This window comes from Oreochromis niloticus, linkage group LG9 (genome assembly GCF_001858045.2).
Source record: "Oreochromis niloticus isolate F11D_XX linkage group LG9, O_niloticus_UMD_NMBU, whole genome shotgun sequence".
Classification (NCBI taxonomy): domain Eukaryota; kingdom Metazoa; phylum Chordata; class Actinopteri; order Cichliformes; family Cichlidae; genus Oreochromis; species Oreochromis niloticus.
The window spans coordinates 11,602,677-11,619,458 of NC_031974.2; the positions used below are offsets into that span (position 1 = coordinate 11,602,677).

General features: G+C 37.9%; 1 protein-coding gene across 2 annotated transcripts in view; it reads right to left on the reverse strand.

Annotated features, from left to right (window-relative positions):
• The window catches only part of cnksr2a (connector enhancer of kinase suppressor of Ras 2a), a 77,562-nt gene that overhangs the window by 4,088 nt on the left and 56,692 nt on the right, over positions 1–16,782 (reverse strand). Inside the window, exons 15-23 of one of the 2 annotated variants that reach the window (XM_005449078.4) lie at positions 15,448–15,623; positions 12,552–12,625; positions 12,364–12,435; positions 11,597–11,664; positions 8,991–9,088; positions 8,232–8,453; positions 7,354–7,495; positions 5,805–6,029; positions 3,739–3,926 (exon numbers count right to left, since the gene is read on the reverse strand). In XM_005449078.4, the coding sequence (XP_005449135.1) occupies positions 3,739–3,926; positions 5,805–6,029; positions 7,354–7,495; positions 8,232–8,453; positions 8,991–9,088; positions 11,597–11,664; positions 12,364–12,435; positions 12,552–12,625; positions 15,448–15,623 (1,265 nt within the window). The remainder of the gene's footprint in view (positions 1–3,738; positions 3,927–5,804; positions 6,030–7,353; positions 7,496–8,231; positions 8,454–8,990; positions 9,089–11,596; positions 11,665–12,363; positions 12,436–12,551; positions 12,626–15,447; positions 15,624–16,782) is intronic. The other variant, XM_005449079.4, reaches the window with a different exon arrangement.

The window sequence follows — 16,782 nt, forward strand, 5'->3', positions numbered from 1 at the left end:
ATTTACTACCTTTCATGTGTATTCACAATTAATGCATGGGCTACTTTTGAAGTAATTCAATGTATATAATTTGGTAATTTTGAGCAACCATTAAATTATTACAGCACACATTATCTACTATTAACTAATCCACTTGTAGGACATTTATTAAAAACCTATTTAAATAAATATTTAATATTCTTGGGCATTATGCAGTATATAAAGGCACTAAATACACTATTGTTAATATATACGGATGCAGTAATGCATTTTTAATCGCACAGTAGTAATAACTTTTGTGTGATGATTACCTCAAAAGCTCATAAAATATTCAGCTAAAATATACTTTTATAGAAGAACGATGTGAGCATGTCAAAGTGTTGATGTTTCTCTGAGTTAGGACTAAAAAAAAAGCATCAAAATAAACACAGCTACCAATAGTGAAAGTACTAATTATGAAAAAAAAAAACACTATACAGTTAAACGTTTGCCAGAACATTCTAGTATTTGATATTATCATTACATACTGCTTGATAATCAATATGACTATATCATGAATTACTATGATTAAAATTATAATTTTTAAGATGATGATCACTATTAGTAGCAGTAATATTAGTAGTAAACGTAAAAATATAACACCTGGGTAACTGTACTTTCCAAGTGTTGTAACAAACCCACCTTTGCTGCTATTTTAAGAAGCAAAAAGGTCTTATTGAAAAAAAGATTATAAGCGTTTAGAAAAATGTATTATTTCTATTATTTCTATTAAAAACCTATTAAATTCATATTTAGAACTGAGTTTGTTTTTTGAAAAGTCACCTTTTCATCATAATACATCAAAAAACTAAAGATGTTTGACTGTTTGAAAAGTTACAATCTTCAGATGTCAATAAGTGAAATAATGTTTTTTAACTTTTAATTAACTATTTTTAAAGTAATGATCTACAGTGCAAGTCTAATTGTAGATGCCTAATATTTTTATTAGCCCTCACTGGATCTTTCTTTATAACTTATCTAAGCCTCTTTGTTCAAGTGACAGTTAATGAATTTGAAATGCATCAGCAGTTACAAACATTTTTGTAACAGCACTGTCAACTTTCTTTTCTAAATTACATGGGAAATAATTGTTAATAAATTGTGTATAATTGAAAGGCAACGATGATATGTTGCTACATGACAGTGATATTGTGATGGTGAAATATACATTGTTTCAGTTAATGTTCAGTCAGTAGTAGATTATTTTTAATTTAGTTAGCACTTCATGATCTTCGACTTTGTGCTGATGCCGTTATTAAACACAACACACAAATCTCTTCTCTTGTTATTCCTTCTGCCATCGCATTCTGATTCGAATGTATCGTGTTGTTTTGGTCCAATTTTAATGCGCAGAAACACACAAAGAAAATATGAAAACCTTTGTTGTTTCCACAGCAACCACTGCAGATATGTTGATGCTGCCTGAACGCACATATCCAACCTGATCCCTTGTAAATAGCAATTAAAGTGTAGCCTCTACCAGGGTCACTGTGGTGTCTTCTGAAGGTTTTTTTGTGAAACTTTTCATCCATGCTCCCCCCAAAGCTTGGTATATACCTTTAAAAGACGCGAGACAAGCAAACAAACACATAAGCTTCCCCACCCAACCAGACAACAAAAAAACCCCCCTGATGTACCTGCAAGCGATAAAGCCTCCATGCCCTCACTTGCCATCCCGCCCCCATACACGGAGGAAGCAACAAAGAAACAAACTCTAGAGACATAAAAAAACAGCAAAAGAGCCACCCAGCCCGGGAGCATCACTGCTGCTCAGACAGCATGAAGCAACAGACGGCTGCTTGACATCTGAGGACTCTGAGGAGACACACTGTGACAGATAACGCCACTAAAACTAACAAGACAGACATCTTCCAGCACATGAGCGGTGTTTATGTGTGCATCACAGTCAGAAATTATCATAAATATACAATTATGAAATAAATCCTCATGCAGGGAGCCATTCTTCTGTCTTATCATAGTTTTAACAAATGTTCTATTTTTGAACAGATGAGAATAAGTGTTTCCGTTTTACAAGCGGCACGTTTTGTCTTAAGGTCAATAGCCTTCGCACAATTTCTGAAGTAAACCATTATTTCAAGAAATCTTACAGTTCAAAAGGTTTGTGAAGAAGGAATGGGGAGGAGGCAGTTTCTGATAAGATTTTAGAGGAGTATGACCTGTAAGATTAGTAATATGAGGTGAAATACAGTGTTGCATTTCACAAAAATTGAATGCTATGGAAGGAAAATAAAGTTCAACAAAACTGACCTTTTGCTAAGCTCCAGACTCAAAGTGTCTGTTCCTATATGCCTTTATTGTTTGTGTGAGTACCTACTGGCAGCAATTTCTCTAACTGAGGTCCATTTTGTTGTTTTTAGTAAGCAAACATCTGTTCCCGAGAGCAATTCTCTGTTAACCATTGTGTTGTGTCCTAGTCAAACGTTTCACAGATTTCAAAGAAGGGCTGAAAATAAAGCCAATGCAGAAATGCCTCAAAGCTGCAGCTTCTCAAATGGCCCTTTGAGGCCGCCTCCAATATTGATTCAATCTCCATAGATTGTCTTGTCAAAATGTCCAAATTTACAGCACAAATAAAGATGTTTGGAAAAATGGATTTTGTGTTTTTAGCATGTAAACTGTATCCTTGTTTAAACTCGGTTAAAGGTTAAACTTCATTAAGGATCATTAAGGGTGTGGCTGCTTTGAGTTTAAAGTTATGAGTCTCTACTGAAAGACACTGTAAGGAGTCGTCTGTACACCTGTTCTGGTAGATATAGTTTGTTTTGAGGCTGTTCACCAAAATTGACATCTCATTGGCTATCAGTTGTATACCGAGCCAGCCAACACAGATGATAGGATTTCTAACAGAGTATACAATTTTGCTTTTAACTTCTGTCGTAAAATACTTTTTTTTATTGCATTATTTTTTTCCAGCAACTACAATTTATCTAGAGCAGGGATCTCGAACTCCAGCCCTCGAGGGCTGGTATCCTGAAACTTTTCCATGTTTCCCTTTCACAACACACCTGAATAAAATTAGTAGGTCATTAGCAAGAGTATAGAACTTGACTGCATGTTGAAGTGGCAAACCCTAACCCTACTCAAGTAAATTTAAGTCAATGTTAAGTGTTTGGAAAAATGTACTCCTAAAAGTACTTTTATTGCACCATGTTCATTCACTCATGAGCTGTTGTAACATGAATCAAATGGCTGAATTGCCACCTCAGCATGGAGTCCAGTTCTATAGTCTTGCTAATGACCTACTAATTGTATTCATGTGTGTTGCAACAGGGACACATGGAAAGGACACCGGCCCTCGAGGACTGGAGTTCGAGACCACTGATCTAGAGTATCAGCAGGACACTGCAGTAGCAATTCGTTTTATATGAGTGAAAATAAATGCACCACAAAGATCAAAAACAACTTTAACTGAAATGTTAGTTTTTTTTATTTCTTCAAATGTGGTAAACGTCTTTCTTATAAAATGTTTGTACGCTGGTTTGTTTTTTATAGTATTTCAAATGGCCAGAAATGCATCACACAAACCCGGTGTCTACATCTGTACAAACATCGACAAGAGTTTGGGTGAGAGGTTAGGGAAAGGTCAGTCGTCTCGTCAGAAATTAAAATCTCCCTGTGCTTCTGTAAGTGTGCATGTGTTTGGCGTGCCCCCGTGCTCGTCTTGCGCATGTGTCTATATGAATGAGAGTGAGGACCAACCTTCAACGTGGAGGTCAGTATGCGGAGGCGGTGCAGGCGCTCGTTGAGATGAGGGTCAGCGGCCCTTCGGAGAAATGACTGCCTGAACTCTGACTGACCTTTGGACTCCGACCCCCGACCCAGAGGACAGACCCCACCCTGCTCGCACGCACGAAACAGGTCGCCCAGCGAGGCACCTTCACTGCCACCTTCAGAGCAGTCAGAGGGGAAACAGAGACCCGTACATTTAATGTTGAGTTTAACTCTTTGCTTCACATCTGTTACAGGATTAGAAGCTAAAAGGCCGGGGAGGGCCTTAAGTTGTATCTCAGATCAACCACTGGAGGACAGCAGCACACCTCGACACATCTACGACATTGTGTAATGATTTGTATTAGTCACAGCAGGATTATTAACGAGGAGAAAATCCTGTCAGCCTCAGGGACGCCCTCTTCACTTTGGCAGTTTTATTTCCTCGCTCACATCATTATTGATTGTTCAATCCATTCCCTAACAAATGCAACATATATCATGCTATTACATAAATCAGTCTTATTTACTCTTGCAGTCCTTCCTTTTCATATGCTGCTTGCCGCACCTTGGCAACAGGAGCACCATGGTGTCATTAGCCTCATTAGATCAATGTATGACTGCAGTGTGCTCTGCTTCAAGCTGATGATGATTTAAATGGATATGTCTGTGCCTGAGAGCAGTTTTTATATGTGGCACATGTGCTGACGTCTTCACCTTAAAAAGAAATTTCCTTTTTCCCCCTCCCCCTGAGTCTCTAGTGGCTGTCATTCACAGTGAGACACATTTTTGCGCTCTGCTGTTACCCAAAAAATGCATCACTGAGAGCAGCACCAGCTTCTTCTACTGAATTAATCCTCAACATAAAATATTTTATGTCCTTCAGTGAAGTCGAGAAGGTCGAACATGCAATTATTTTTTTCCAGACTTGATCATTCCAGCTCGTTGTGTCAATGGCTACAACTAGCTCAGAATTAGCTGTCATTGTATGAAACACCCGAACCCCTGTTATTACGGAGCAATATTAAGTACTTGGAAGTATTTTCCCTCATTAGGCTCTTGCAGTGAAAATAGCGTGCAGCACATAGCAGTTCAACAAATGTCATAAAAAACAGACTGTATATAAAAGATAGACATAGTCATCGTGACATCAGCCATTGGTTTTGGACTACAGAAAGCCTCAATCTTGGTGTTTTTGCTGCCACAAGTTACTGAATTTGAAAGCCCTAAGTTATTAGCTAAGGGTAGTAAGCATGTGTACCAATCTGCATCCAAAAACCGCACAGGTACAAAGAATAGACACGGATACTGGTGCTTAGTAACTGATAATTGGTGCTTAGTAACAGACTGATAAAATACTAGAATTTCACTTAGAATGGAGTGTACCTCACAGTGGGCCATATCATTTTTGGCATTTAATTCAATTAAATGGCTCTAAAAGGTTAAAACACAGCTTCGGGCCAGCCTCAAGTGGTCAAGAGAGGAACTGCAGTTTTGTTGAATTTTGCATTGGCTTTAGTTTTCATCCATAGACGTGGCTGCTTGCAGTCTCATAGCAACATAATGAAATTCTGTTGTTAAAAGAGGTTTTCAAAGTTTGAATTGTGAGGCTTTCTGCTTGCTTTCAAACAAAGCAGCAACCTCACTAATGGCCCTTAAAGAGGACCATGTAGCTTTGGGAACGGCTGGTTTAAACCATTTGTGCAATCCTTTAGGAGAGCTCATTATTCTCTCCTATTTAACATTTCATATGTTTCTCTATTATTTGAATTTATTTTTCTTGTAATGCAACACTGCTTGTTTGGTAGGTAGTTTTAACTGTTAAATTGCATCAATGTTCAGATGCTGTGGCTGGTTCATAGTCTAATTTAAGTATTTTCGCTTTATTTTTATTGCCTAAAATCTTTGTGCACTGTATAATGAATGCTGCTTTTGTCTTTACTGTAGTGTTGATTTGGTGTTAAAACATAGTGAATAAAAATAATGCTTCAGGATTAGCTTTAAGCTGTGCCCTTGTAAGCATTTCACACCAAAAGCCTGATCCAGCATGAACTCACCATTGTGTGTTTGCTGTTCTTCTTTCGCAGGCGGTGCGAGGAGCGTGTGGAGGTTGCTGTCTCGTGGCAGTGTGAAGCTGCGGGGTTTCCCTCCCTGGGTTGCCATAGGAATCAGCCTCTGCATTGCCATGGGCAACGGGACATTCCTCGGAGCAGGAAGAGTGTAAACGGCTCCGGCCATCATTGAGCCACCACCTGGGCCTGGCTCAGCAAAGACGGCGTCCTCTGCAACGAAAAGAAAAAAAATTGATTTGCTGTTATTTGAGTCATGAATGCAACATGACTCATTTCTTTAAAAGAACACTCTGTTCAATACAGTAAAATTTTATTTTAAATATGTTCTGACTGAATCAGAGAGAAACTGCTATTTCAGCTTTAAAACCATTGTCCACATTGGAGCATCAGAAAGAACACTGAACACATACATTACTATTAAACACAAGATCGCATATAAAGCACACAAGCTTCAAGCTACATCAGCAGCTGCACAAAATATTTGACAAATATCACTGCAGGCAGGGGTCAAAGTTGATTTTAATGAGGGGGAGCTGAAACTGATGATCACAGATGATAGCAGACAGTTTTCATGGGGGCGCTTTCTTGAGCAGAGAGTAGTTCCTGTCAAAACAGTAGAAATTCTGCTCTGTGTGTGTGGACCTTTCAAAATTTTAATGGCACACTTTCTGGAGAAGCTTTGCTGCTGAATGTTCTATTTTATTAATAAAATAACAATTTAAGATATCTCAAATAAATTAAAAAAACAAAACTTTTTTTGCAATTCTGTTACTTTTAATGAAGCAACTATTTTGTTAAATTTGATGGGGTTAAAGTCCAAAGGTATAATAATACAAGACCCCAAGTATATATTTCTATGTACGACACAGCTGTACCACCCCATATTGTACAGATTTAATTATTAATTCATTCATTTACTCATTTATTTTACAGCCCAGGAAAAAAATAGCATTCCTGTTAGGTAGATACAGTAATGAAGATGTACATAACTAACACGATGTCATCCACTGGTTTCTACAGGCTTGTTTTGAAGCCTCAAGATGAGCTGTCATCTTGTTTTTAAAACAACAAATGTGAGAAGGAGGGACGTGCCTTACTGTGATTGCTCATTGACTCTATCCACAACTATCGCCATCTCTTTGTTCACTGTATTCTAATAAGAATAAAACTGGTTGTTATCAAGCTAGCTAGCTAAATATGAGATACTTTGCTTTATATTTAATACCTAATGAAAAACAAACTTAACACTTTATAACTGAATGACACTAATACATTTTTTTTTAGATTTTTTTACCATCTTGGAAAGAATATGGTTTTTGCCCTATATTGCAACAAACCACTATGGGGGGAAATTCTGGGAAACTATTATGTTGTCATTTTTATACTTTCTGTGGTCTATCTTAGCTGAACATTTTGGTGTGCAGAAACACATTAGGTTTTCATTCTTTCTGTAGAACATAATCACAGCTTAAACAGAAGTCACTAACACCGCTGTGTATGAATTCAAGCAACTGAATTGGAATTTGGGCACTACCAAGTGGTCCAGTTTGAAGGTAGTGCAGTCCAGCCTCGGTCAATGGTGTCTCAATCAGGTCCTGCCAAGAGCGTCTCTGCGACGATGAAGAGCGGCCTGGGGACCCTGTCTCACTACTGCCCCCAGCAGGACTGGAGCGGTACTACAGAAAACAACAGATAAACAACTTACCAGATGCAATCTAAGCATATGCTCCCATATGAAGACAGCTCCTATATTACAAATTGTAGGTTATGGCTGGTAAAATGTATTTCTCTAAACACAATATTCTAATTAGGAAACAGTCATCTGTTGCACTATATTCATCATCGTCTAGAGTCTGAACTCTGGAAAGAAATCTATTTGAAATAATTTATACGGTAATAAAAATCAAGAGCCCACACTGTAGTTAGTAATAGTATGCTACCATCAGTAGCCTGAACCATTGATATACATGCAGAGCAGGGTGGATCCATGCTTTACTTGTTCTTTTAACTCTACCAACAGAATGTCACAGCAGAACTATGTAATGGTTGTGTGGAAAAACCTCAGTGGATCAGTACTTTCTGAAATATTGAGACCAGCCTGTCTAGCACCAATAACTATTCCACATTCAAAGTCACTTAAATCGCCTTTTTTTCCCATTCTGATGCTCTTTTTGAACTTCAGAAGGCCTTCTTTCCCATGTCTGCATGCTTAAACGAACTGAGTTAATGCCATGTGATTAGCTGACTATGTATCAGCGTTAAATAGCAGTTGAATAGATGAATGTAGTAAAGTGGCTGGTGAGTGTAAATTCAGACTAAAAAGCACGTTCATGCTCCCAAGTCGAAAGAACAATTTCCGAACTCTCTAAGTGAGACCATTAATCTAAGGTAATGTTAAACATCGTCACACACCTCTACAGGATCACATCTGTACTGTACGTCGCTGCTATTGCTACCCCCTGCTTTTCTGCCACTGTGTGTGGTGCCTCCCCCAAGAGGACCAGGGTGGTACTGCGGCTCTGCAGCTGCAGCAGGGGGCTCGCCACAAAGGAAGTCCTCTTGGGATGAGCGAGAGCGAGACGTCTCTGTGGAAGAAAGCCGAGTGGTCCGACCTCCTTCCAAGTAGGCGCTCATCTGATAGAGAAAAAGGAAGGGAGACAATGTGGCAGACATCAAATGATCGCCTTGTCTCATTCAACCATAATGACACACTTCAAAGAAAGGATTTCATCAGCATGCCTGCCTGATTGAGTAAGTGTGTGATATGGTAGGTGAGAGACAAGAAGACAAAGCAGAGGGGTGTTTGAGTGACTCTATTATTATCTTAAAACTTAGCAGCCTGTGTTTTGTAACTTCAATTGCATGGACAAGGTGCTGTTGGTGTTTCCTGTTATTTTACCCTATGATTAAAAAAACATACCCCAGGACAGAGATGCATGATGTACAGCAACCCATTTCAACTTCAAATATAGCAACATTTATGTTTAATATAGCCTCAGCACTATCTGTACTTATTGCTTTATTGGCAATAATTCCAACTGTTACAGTGGACTAGGAAGCACGAGGCCTCAATTTTGCCTCCGAGTACAATATCTACTTTGTGAGAGATGCAATACAGTTTACAGTATGTGTGTGTGTGTGTGAGAGTGTGTGTGTGTATGAGTGACTCACTGATGGAGGCCGTGGGTAGGTGTCATATGGAGGTGGGGGACTGTCCTGTTTGGGGCTGGAGGCAGCGTCATCCTCATGTTCACTTTCACTCCAGTAATCTACAGGAAACCCACACACATACTGTCAGATCCATCCATACACATACGTCCAGTATATTTGTAGTATCATGCACAATTTACATATTAGCTTAGAGTGTTGTTTCTTAATGGGAACCAATTACACTTTTCCTTATTTTCTGTCATTTATTAAACTGATGGATGCTCATATCGCACATGATTCAAGTGATGAATAACCAGTAGTCAGTGTATGTAGAAATTAGAAAAGGTTCAGCTCTGTTTGAGATTTCTTTTGAGTTTTTTTTTCCTTCTCTTGGCTCTATATGATGACACTATAGTTATTTCTAACATGGCCAGGTACATTGCTCTGGCTCTGAGCAAATTAGCACAATCAACCTGCTGTTCAAACCTTCTGTTTGCTAGTGGAAGCCTCTCAGTGATGCTGTTGGGTTTTTACTTTGCAAAATAATGCGCTTAAGATGACTATTGATTGGGAACTGGTGCTAAATGAATCAAATTCTTTTGAATCGAATCAAAAGGGAGGGCAGCCTCATGGTAGAAGAGCTAGGATAATCTGAAGAGCTACATAAAATACAGTAAATGGATAAATATAGTATCTATTATTTAGTATTTATTTGTACTTGGTATTCAACCATTTTCTTTCCATTTATCCACCTGTCTATTGATTTACCATCCATTCAGTCATCAGAATACCACGAGAAATAGAAAACATGCCCCAAGTATCAGGTTAACATCTTATCAAGCATTTTGTGCCACAGTTCCCAGATGGTCCCAGAGTTTTGAGTTGGAGGTTGAATTCTTGTTTGTGTTTTTAGTTTTGTTTCCTGTTCTGGGTTTATTTTATTTTTACTCACTTTTCATTTTCAACTATTGCCTAGTATTTTCAGTCATTCACTTTTGGTTACATGTTGCTACTGTTTGACTTTATAGACTTTGTTAATGTTTCTCTCTATCTTGACCTTGTGTGCTTTCTCTTGTGTTAAGTTTACTCTTGTTTCATGTGCTTTAGTTATGGTTGCAGTTCAGTTCTAGTTTTACTTTGGTAGCTTACTTGTCTCTTGTGTCACACTTTTAATTTGACTCCCTCCTTGTTATTGTCTAGATTAGTTTCAGCTGTATATAGTTATTCCCTATTCCCATTCCTATTCCCTGATTACCTTTTGTGTGTATAAATAGCCCTGTCTCTCCTTTGTTCTTTTGTATTGTTTACTGTTCCTGATCTCCTGGGACTAATTTTTAAATTTGGATTACAACTATTATAATTTTGCTTTTTTATTGAAACTCTGAATTGGGATCTTGCATTTGGGTCCTCACTCCACAAGTAGCATGGATGTTTTGCTTTGAGTATTTAATACACAAAAAAACTTAAATATAGCAACAATAATTCATTTGATACGAGTCAGCAACCAACTGACATGTAAATCTAAAAAAAAAAAAAAAAAAAGGAGAGAGGGAAAAAAAAGGAAAGCTGTGATGTTTATTCATAGCAAAGTTTTTTAAACAGACATGAGGGCCAAAAAGCTCATTGGTTATTCTACCCATGAACAGTTTTCGTTTTTTTTTTAAATTAAAACTGAACACACACACAAATAAATCTTTAATCTAAGCTTTTCAAAAGTCTCAGAGTATTCTGCAACCTCTGGCTAACCATGTTCCAGACATTTTTTATAATTTTTTTAATGCTTCAGATTTTTTGTGGAACATAGTAAAGGATCACAAACTGTTCATACTAAACAGTTAAAATCAAATTATTAACGACTAAACTGTCTTAAAATATCTGATAATAAAAACAAACATCCTTTTTTAATAATTAAATAAACACTTCTTTTCTTGGTATGAATGGTATGAATGATGGCATTTTATTCCCTTGGCTTTTGTGGCTTTGTTTTCTTCACTGACTTTCAGCGTCAACATTTGTAGACCATTCGTCCAGCTAGCTTCACCTCATTACCATCCAAAACCTTGGGGGTATTGAGTTGATTATCTTTGCTTATGTCCAAAGTTATAGTTGTTTTTTCAAATACTTTTACCCGAATTAAATGTCATTTACCTGGTTTGCTCACTATTAACATTTTTCTAAACTAACCTTGTAAATTATTTTTTTCTTCCCTGGACCTTAAAAAACCTGGAGAACATGCACATTACTTCACATTACTTCAATGGAGTGAAGAATGTGGACCACTTTTAAGTGAATGGTTCCTCTGCGCTTGTTAGTTTTTGAGAACTGAAGGAGCATATATTTCCAGAAATAGGTAATTGCATCACATTACCAAGTGGATGAAAAATAACTGTTTGGTTTCTGAGTGCCTAGGGGTGTAATGAAACAGTCATGTGTGGTACGGGGTCATTAGTTGCCCATTAACAAATTTTTCTCCCAGTAAGCCCCTAGGAGATTAATCTGGCTATTCTGGGAAAATAACAATAAGTTCAATAGGTATACGAGTATTATTGTGTTGTTGGCTTAAGATGACATCCTACAGCAGCCATCGTTTGAAGAACCCTTCACCATGTCACTGAATGAGCCCTCACCCTGCTCCTGGCGTATTCTCTCTCGCTCTGCATAGCCTACAGCAGCCATGTTGAGGCGACTCAGCCACCTAACAGAAGGGGGAACTAATTAGATTATCTCATAATGTACACAAACAAATAATTGAACATTAAAATAACAATCTCACTTGAGGTCACTTGGAAAAAAATGATTACTTCTTTTTATTTTAATTTTTTGCTTTTTTAAAAGTTTGAAACGATATATAGCTGCACTGATCTACAGCATGATAACTACATCATATAAGTAAAAGGTATATCAAACATAGTTTAAATGTTATGTAAGTCATGGATGAACAAATATATACAAATTTTCTTATAAAAGTCAGTAACAGACAAAAAAGGTATATAGGTATAATATATTATCCTCAGTATGTTGTGACCTATAAAAAATTGGCATCTGTGAAAGTGTCTTGAAATATTTGATAATAAAACAAATTCTCTTTTTTAAACATTAAATAAAACACTTTTTTTTTTCCTTTTTCCTTTTTGAAGGGTCTTATGTGGTTCTCCAAAAGTTGAATCTGTTCATCTGGACGTAGTGTTTTGTGGGAGAAACGTTTCGTCACTCATCCAAGTGACTTCTTCAGTCTCAGCTGACTGCAGGTTTCCCCAAACCTTATAAACAGTACATTTGCAAATTTACTTTCCTGGATGATTGAGAATGCATCAAGACGTCTTATGTGGTGTTTTGCCACCCAGCTGGAAGTCTGCCCTACTCTATAACCTTCACCCTGCACACGCTCCTTTACCTGTTCATGTCATCCACTCCATCTGCTGCAAAGTAGAAACTCTTGACCTTGGGGTGGCAAGCTTTGAAAGCACTAGAGAGACAGAGGGTGTTATTTTTGCAGGCACACATTCATACATTCAAGAGCATGTGAACTGCACGTAACATACACATATATATGCAAGAGACCTGCGTTTGTTAAGCACTTACTACTTCTTGCGGCATTCACTGGCTCGATCGATCTTAAATTCTGGAAGACTGACAAAACCTTCGGCTTTTTCATCCTGAACAAAGAGAGAGGAGAAAGAAATTTTAAAAAAAGACAGACAGAAAGCCCCCAAAAAAAGAGGATGGCTAAAAAAACAGTTGATTTCATGCGTTCACTCTCTGTGTTTTTCCAAATGCACATTATTTTTTCTAAGTCTGACTGAACAGAAAGAGGCTGATGAATGTCAGATTAAATAAAGATAAGACTTTAAAACCTAGCAGCTCTCTGGTTAGCCACTGAGGGGGGTTGCACTGACAGTGTTAAGAAGCGACTTCTTACCAGCTTATTTTCAACTGATAATGTGCAATGGTTTTGCTACCCATTACAAAAAAAAAAATACTGGTTACTGGATACTGGATTCTGGTCATCCAAATGAACCTTTTGGGGCAGTTGGAAATTAGTTTTGTACATATTTAGCCATCAACCAGAGAACTAAAAAGAAAAAAAAGTGATGGTGGGATAAAAAAGAATGTTAAAAATAAATATAGATGTTACGTTAATGCTGATACAAATAAATCAAATTATATAATTAAGTTTGACTTTACAGTCATGTGCAAAAAATGTAAGAGTTCTGTCAATTCCACGGTTTTACATATCGGGGCAAAAAAAGAGAAATTACTCTTAAAGTTATTTAAATACAAACTCAGGCGTATACCACATTTTACTATTTATACCACTATTTCATTATTTATTTAAGTCACAACACAGAAGCAGTGTGTGGAAAAACGAAGTACACCCCATGATTCAGTAGCTCATAGAACCACTTTTGACAGCAACAACTTGAAATAATGATTTTATGTATGACTTTTTCTGTCTCTCCCATTGTTTCTCTGACCCACTCTTCTTTACAACATTGCTTCAGTTTCAGTTTAGTTGAAGAATGCATTGTATTTGTTTAACCACAGCTCTCTCTCAGCCCTCCACCACCTCCATCTTGACAGCTGTCATAAGGTGTTTGTGCTTGTTAAGACTCAGCTCAAAAGCCAAAACAGAAATATGGAGACTGTCACCAGAGTTTTAAAAATGTACTTTATTTTTATTATTACATAATTTTAAATTACATAATAAGTTTATTCTAAGTGTGGTCTATTAGCATTTCAGCCCTCAAAGACTCTTGCAGTGCCACGGCAAAGAGAATAGAGGTTGCAGAAGGGCCTAACACCTCGAGCATAACTTTAGTTGACATCTTCAAACATGGACCCCCCTATATGATAATCCCAAGTTGCTGCACTGAGCGTACAAAAGTAACATGTGACCAACACATAGAGGAGCACAACAGCCACAAATCAAAAGGATTACTCAGACAATTACTACAACACAAACCAAAAGCATCAACCAACAATCCCAACCATGTGATCTGTTGTTGCCATCACACAAACGGTCACATACCAAGCGGCCCTATGCCACAACAAGTTGCTTTGATCTAGAAAATTCAGTAAAGCAAGCATACTAGTCACCAACCCCAAATGAAGTGCGATATCTACACAATTTAAACAAATGTTTTTGGCCATCACCTGGCCAATAACACTCACAAGTGATCCAACAAAAGTAGCCAGCTTCTCCACAACACTAAAGGTCACAGCACAGAGCACTCACCTCATCATCTGGCATCCATAAACACTTATATACGAGATGTAGAAGTTCGAGGCAACTTTGAACACAAACTCAAGAGCAGGCAGCAGATCAGAGATGCAGTCTACAAGAAAACTCTGAAGCGTAACCCCACCCAGGATAACCACCAAATGTAATTAACCAAGCAAGTACTACAGTGGACAGGCAGCACAGCCACCCAGCTGAAACACATTTGCTAAGGAGAGTTTGCTCAATCACAGCTAACATCTTAACCATCACTCACCCTCTAAAAAAAACCTCTGATGTTTTGTCTCCACAAACATATCTAAAATAGTGTCCAAAATATCCCGGACAAGCCCCCATTTATGTTATGACCTTTCTCAAAAGGAGCAACATAAATATGGAGTCTGACACCAGAGTTTAAAAAATAATAGATTTTATTTTAAATGACATAATAAGTTTGCTAAAACAGGTGGTACCACAAAGACAAAACTGGTGCGCCCCTCCAAAGCCTGGCAGCTGTGCCTTTATCCACACCTCACCAGGTGTAGTCAATTAGCATTTCAACCCAGGTAAGCCCTGAAGACTCATGCACTGCCAATGCAAAGGGAATAGGGGATACAGAGGGGCATAACAGGTTTGATATGCTGTGTTTGATTTTCACCAAACATAATGCTATGCATTATGTGCAAATATCTCTACTTTGGTCTCATCTGTCCAAAAAACATTGTCCCAGTTATTTTTTCAAATATAACTTTGGAAATCTAAGCTGTGCTACCATGTTCTTTGCAGAGAGAAGAAGCATTGTCCTGGAAAACCTTCCACACAAATCATACTCGTTCAGTCCTTTTCTAATTGTGCTGTCATGAACTTTAACCGTTAAGATGCTAACTGAGGCAAGGAGAGTTTGAAATGCTTTTTCTAAATTTTATTTTTTTAATAAATTCTCTGAGCATTGCATGTACCTTGGAGTTAATTTGCATGAACAATTTGTGTTATTCATGCAAATTAACCTGTTAGGGACCAAGTATATTATGTCTTGATACATACAACTTTAAATTAAAAGAAAGTATAGTTTTTTCACAAAGCTATATGCAAATGTCTCCCACTGTCTTTATCACACACTAGCAGGAGGGCAGCTTCAAACAAAGCACTTTCACTTGTTGTTGTTGTTGTAGTTCTAGGTCCCTACTGTGGTAATGTCTTCTCTGCTAAAGCATCGCTTATGTGTCGATAAAAACCTCAACATGAGTTTTTTAGACATACCTCTTCATTGATGTACCAGTACAGGCAGTTGTCTTTCAGAACAAACCAGTACTTCTTCCATTTTTGAGAAAAGTAACCCTTTGCATCTCTCTTTCTCCACAGCCAACCCTCGCAGTCTCCTCTGCCCAGCGCCTTGCAGGAAACACGCCTCCGACTCAGCGAGGCCAAACTTCGCCCTGGAACAACATGGAGGAAATGTGAAGGCAGCGGAATTCACGGACAGAAAATTATCTCAAAACTAGAAGAAAACACAAACTCAAAGAAGGAAAATGTGTCATTCAAAGGGTAGCACTAATGCTGCTTGTAAGTTCTCACTTCAGTGTGAATAAAATCTTTCACAAAATGTCACATCCTAATGTAGCAATGATTCTTGGCAATGCCTCAGTCTCTGGACTTGACAGAATGCTGCTGCACTGCAGTAAGGTAAGAGGTGTTTAATAAAAACTGCCTTTTCCTTCTGGCATAAAAGCCCTGTAACATTTTTCTCGGTAGGCTCCTCATTAAAGATTACCGGGGAAACTTGGCTCTCAGTCGAGGGCCATGGAGAACCTTGCATTGTACTGGATGAAAAGTCTTTTAACATGGTTACAATACTCCATTTACATCTGTGGCAGTGTAGGTCTATAGGAAACAGGATTCTTACACAGTGCATGACATGAAAAACTACACTTCAACCACGCATTGTGAAAAGGTTTTGAGTCTGGAGATAATTAATAAGCTTTAGAACACCCCCACCCCACCCGACACACACACACTCACACACACACACACACACACACACACACACACACACACACACACGGAGACACACACACACACACACACACACACACCTTACATCCTCAAAATGCACAAAAGTGCTCTCGAATAATGATTATTCTTCATTTTCTGTGCAGCAGCTCCAGGCTATAAACTGATACCATCACCAATTTAGCTTTAAAAGAGAACTACTCGTTATAGAAAATGAAGATTTTTTTTTCTCTGATCCTCAACGAAAAGAGTTACTAATATTTCATTACACATTTGATAAGAGTACCACTTGGAGCAGTGGAATTGTGAATAAATCATTATTATCACACTCATTTTGAAACTTTGCTTTAATTGTGGTAAACAAACAAAGCCGTTGACCAAACGTGCAGATGGAGCTAAAGCTTTCGCACAATTGCAGATGGTGAAACAAGCAAAAGGCCTCTGGAAAAAAACAAAAAACAATCCCTTTCAACATGTTAATCCTCGTTCGTGTGGTGGAAGGAAAAAAAAAAGGTTTGGTCAGATAGGGAAAAAAATACTGATGGCTGTGAGTAAAATTATGCAAAAAAAAAAAATCCTAATAAA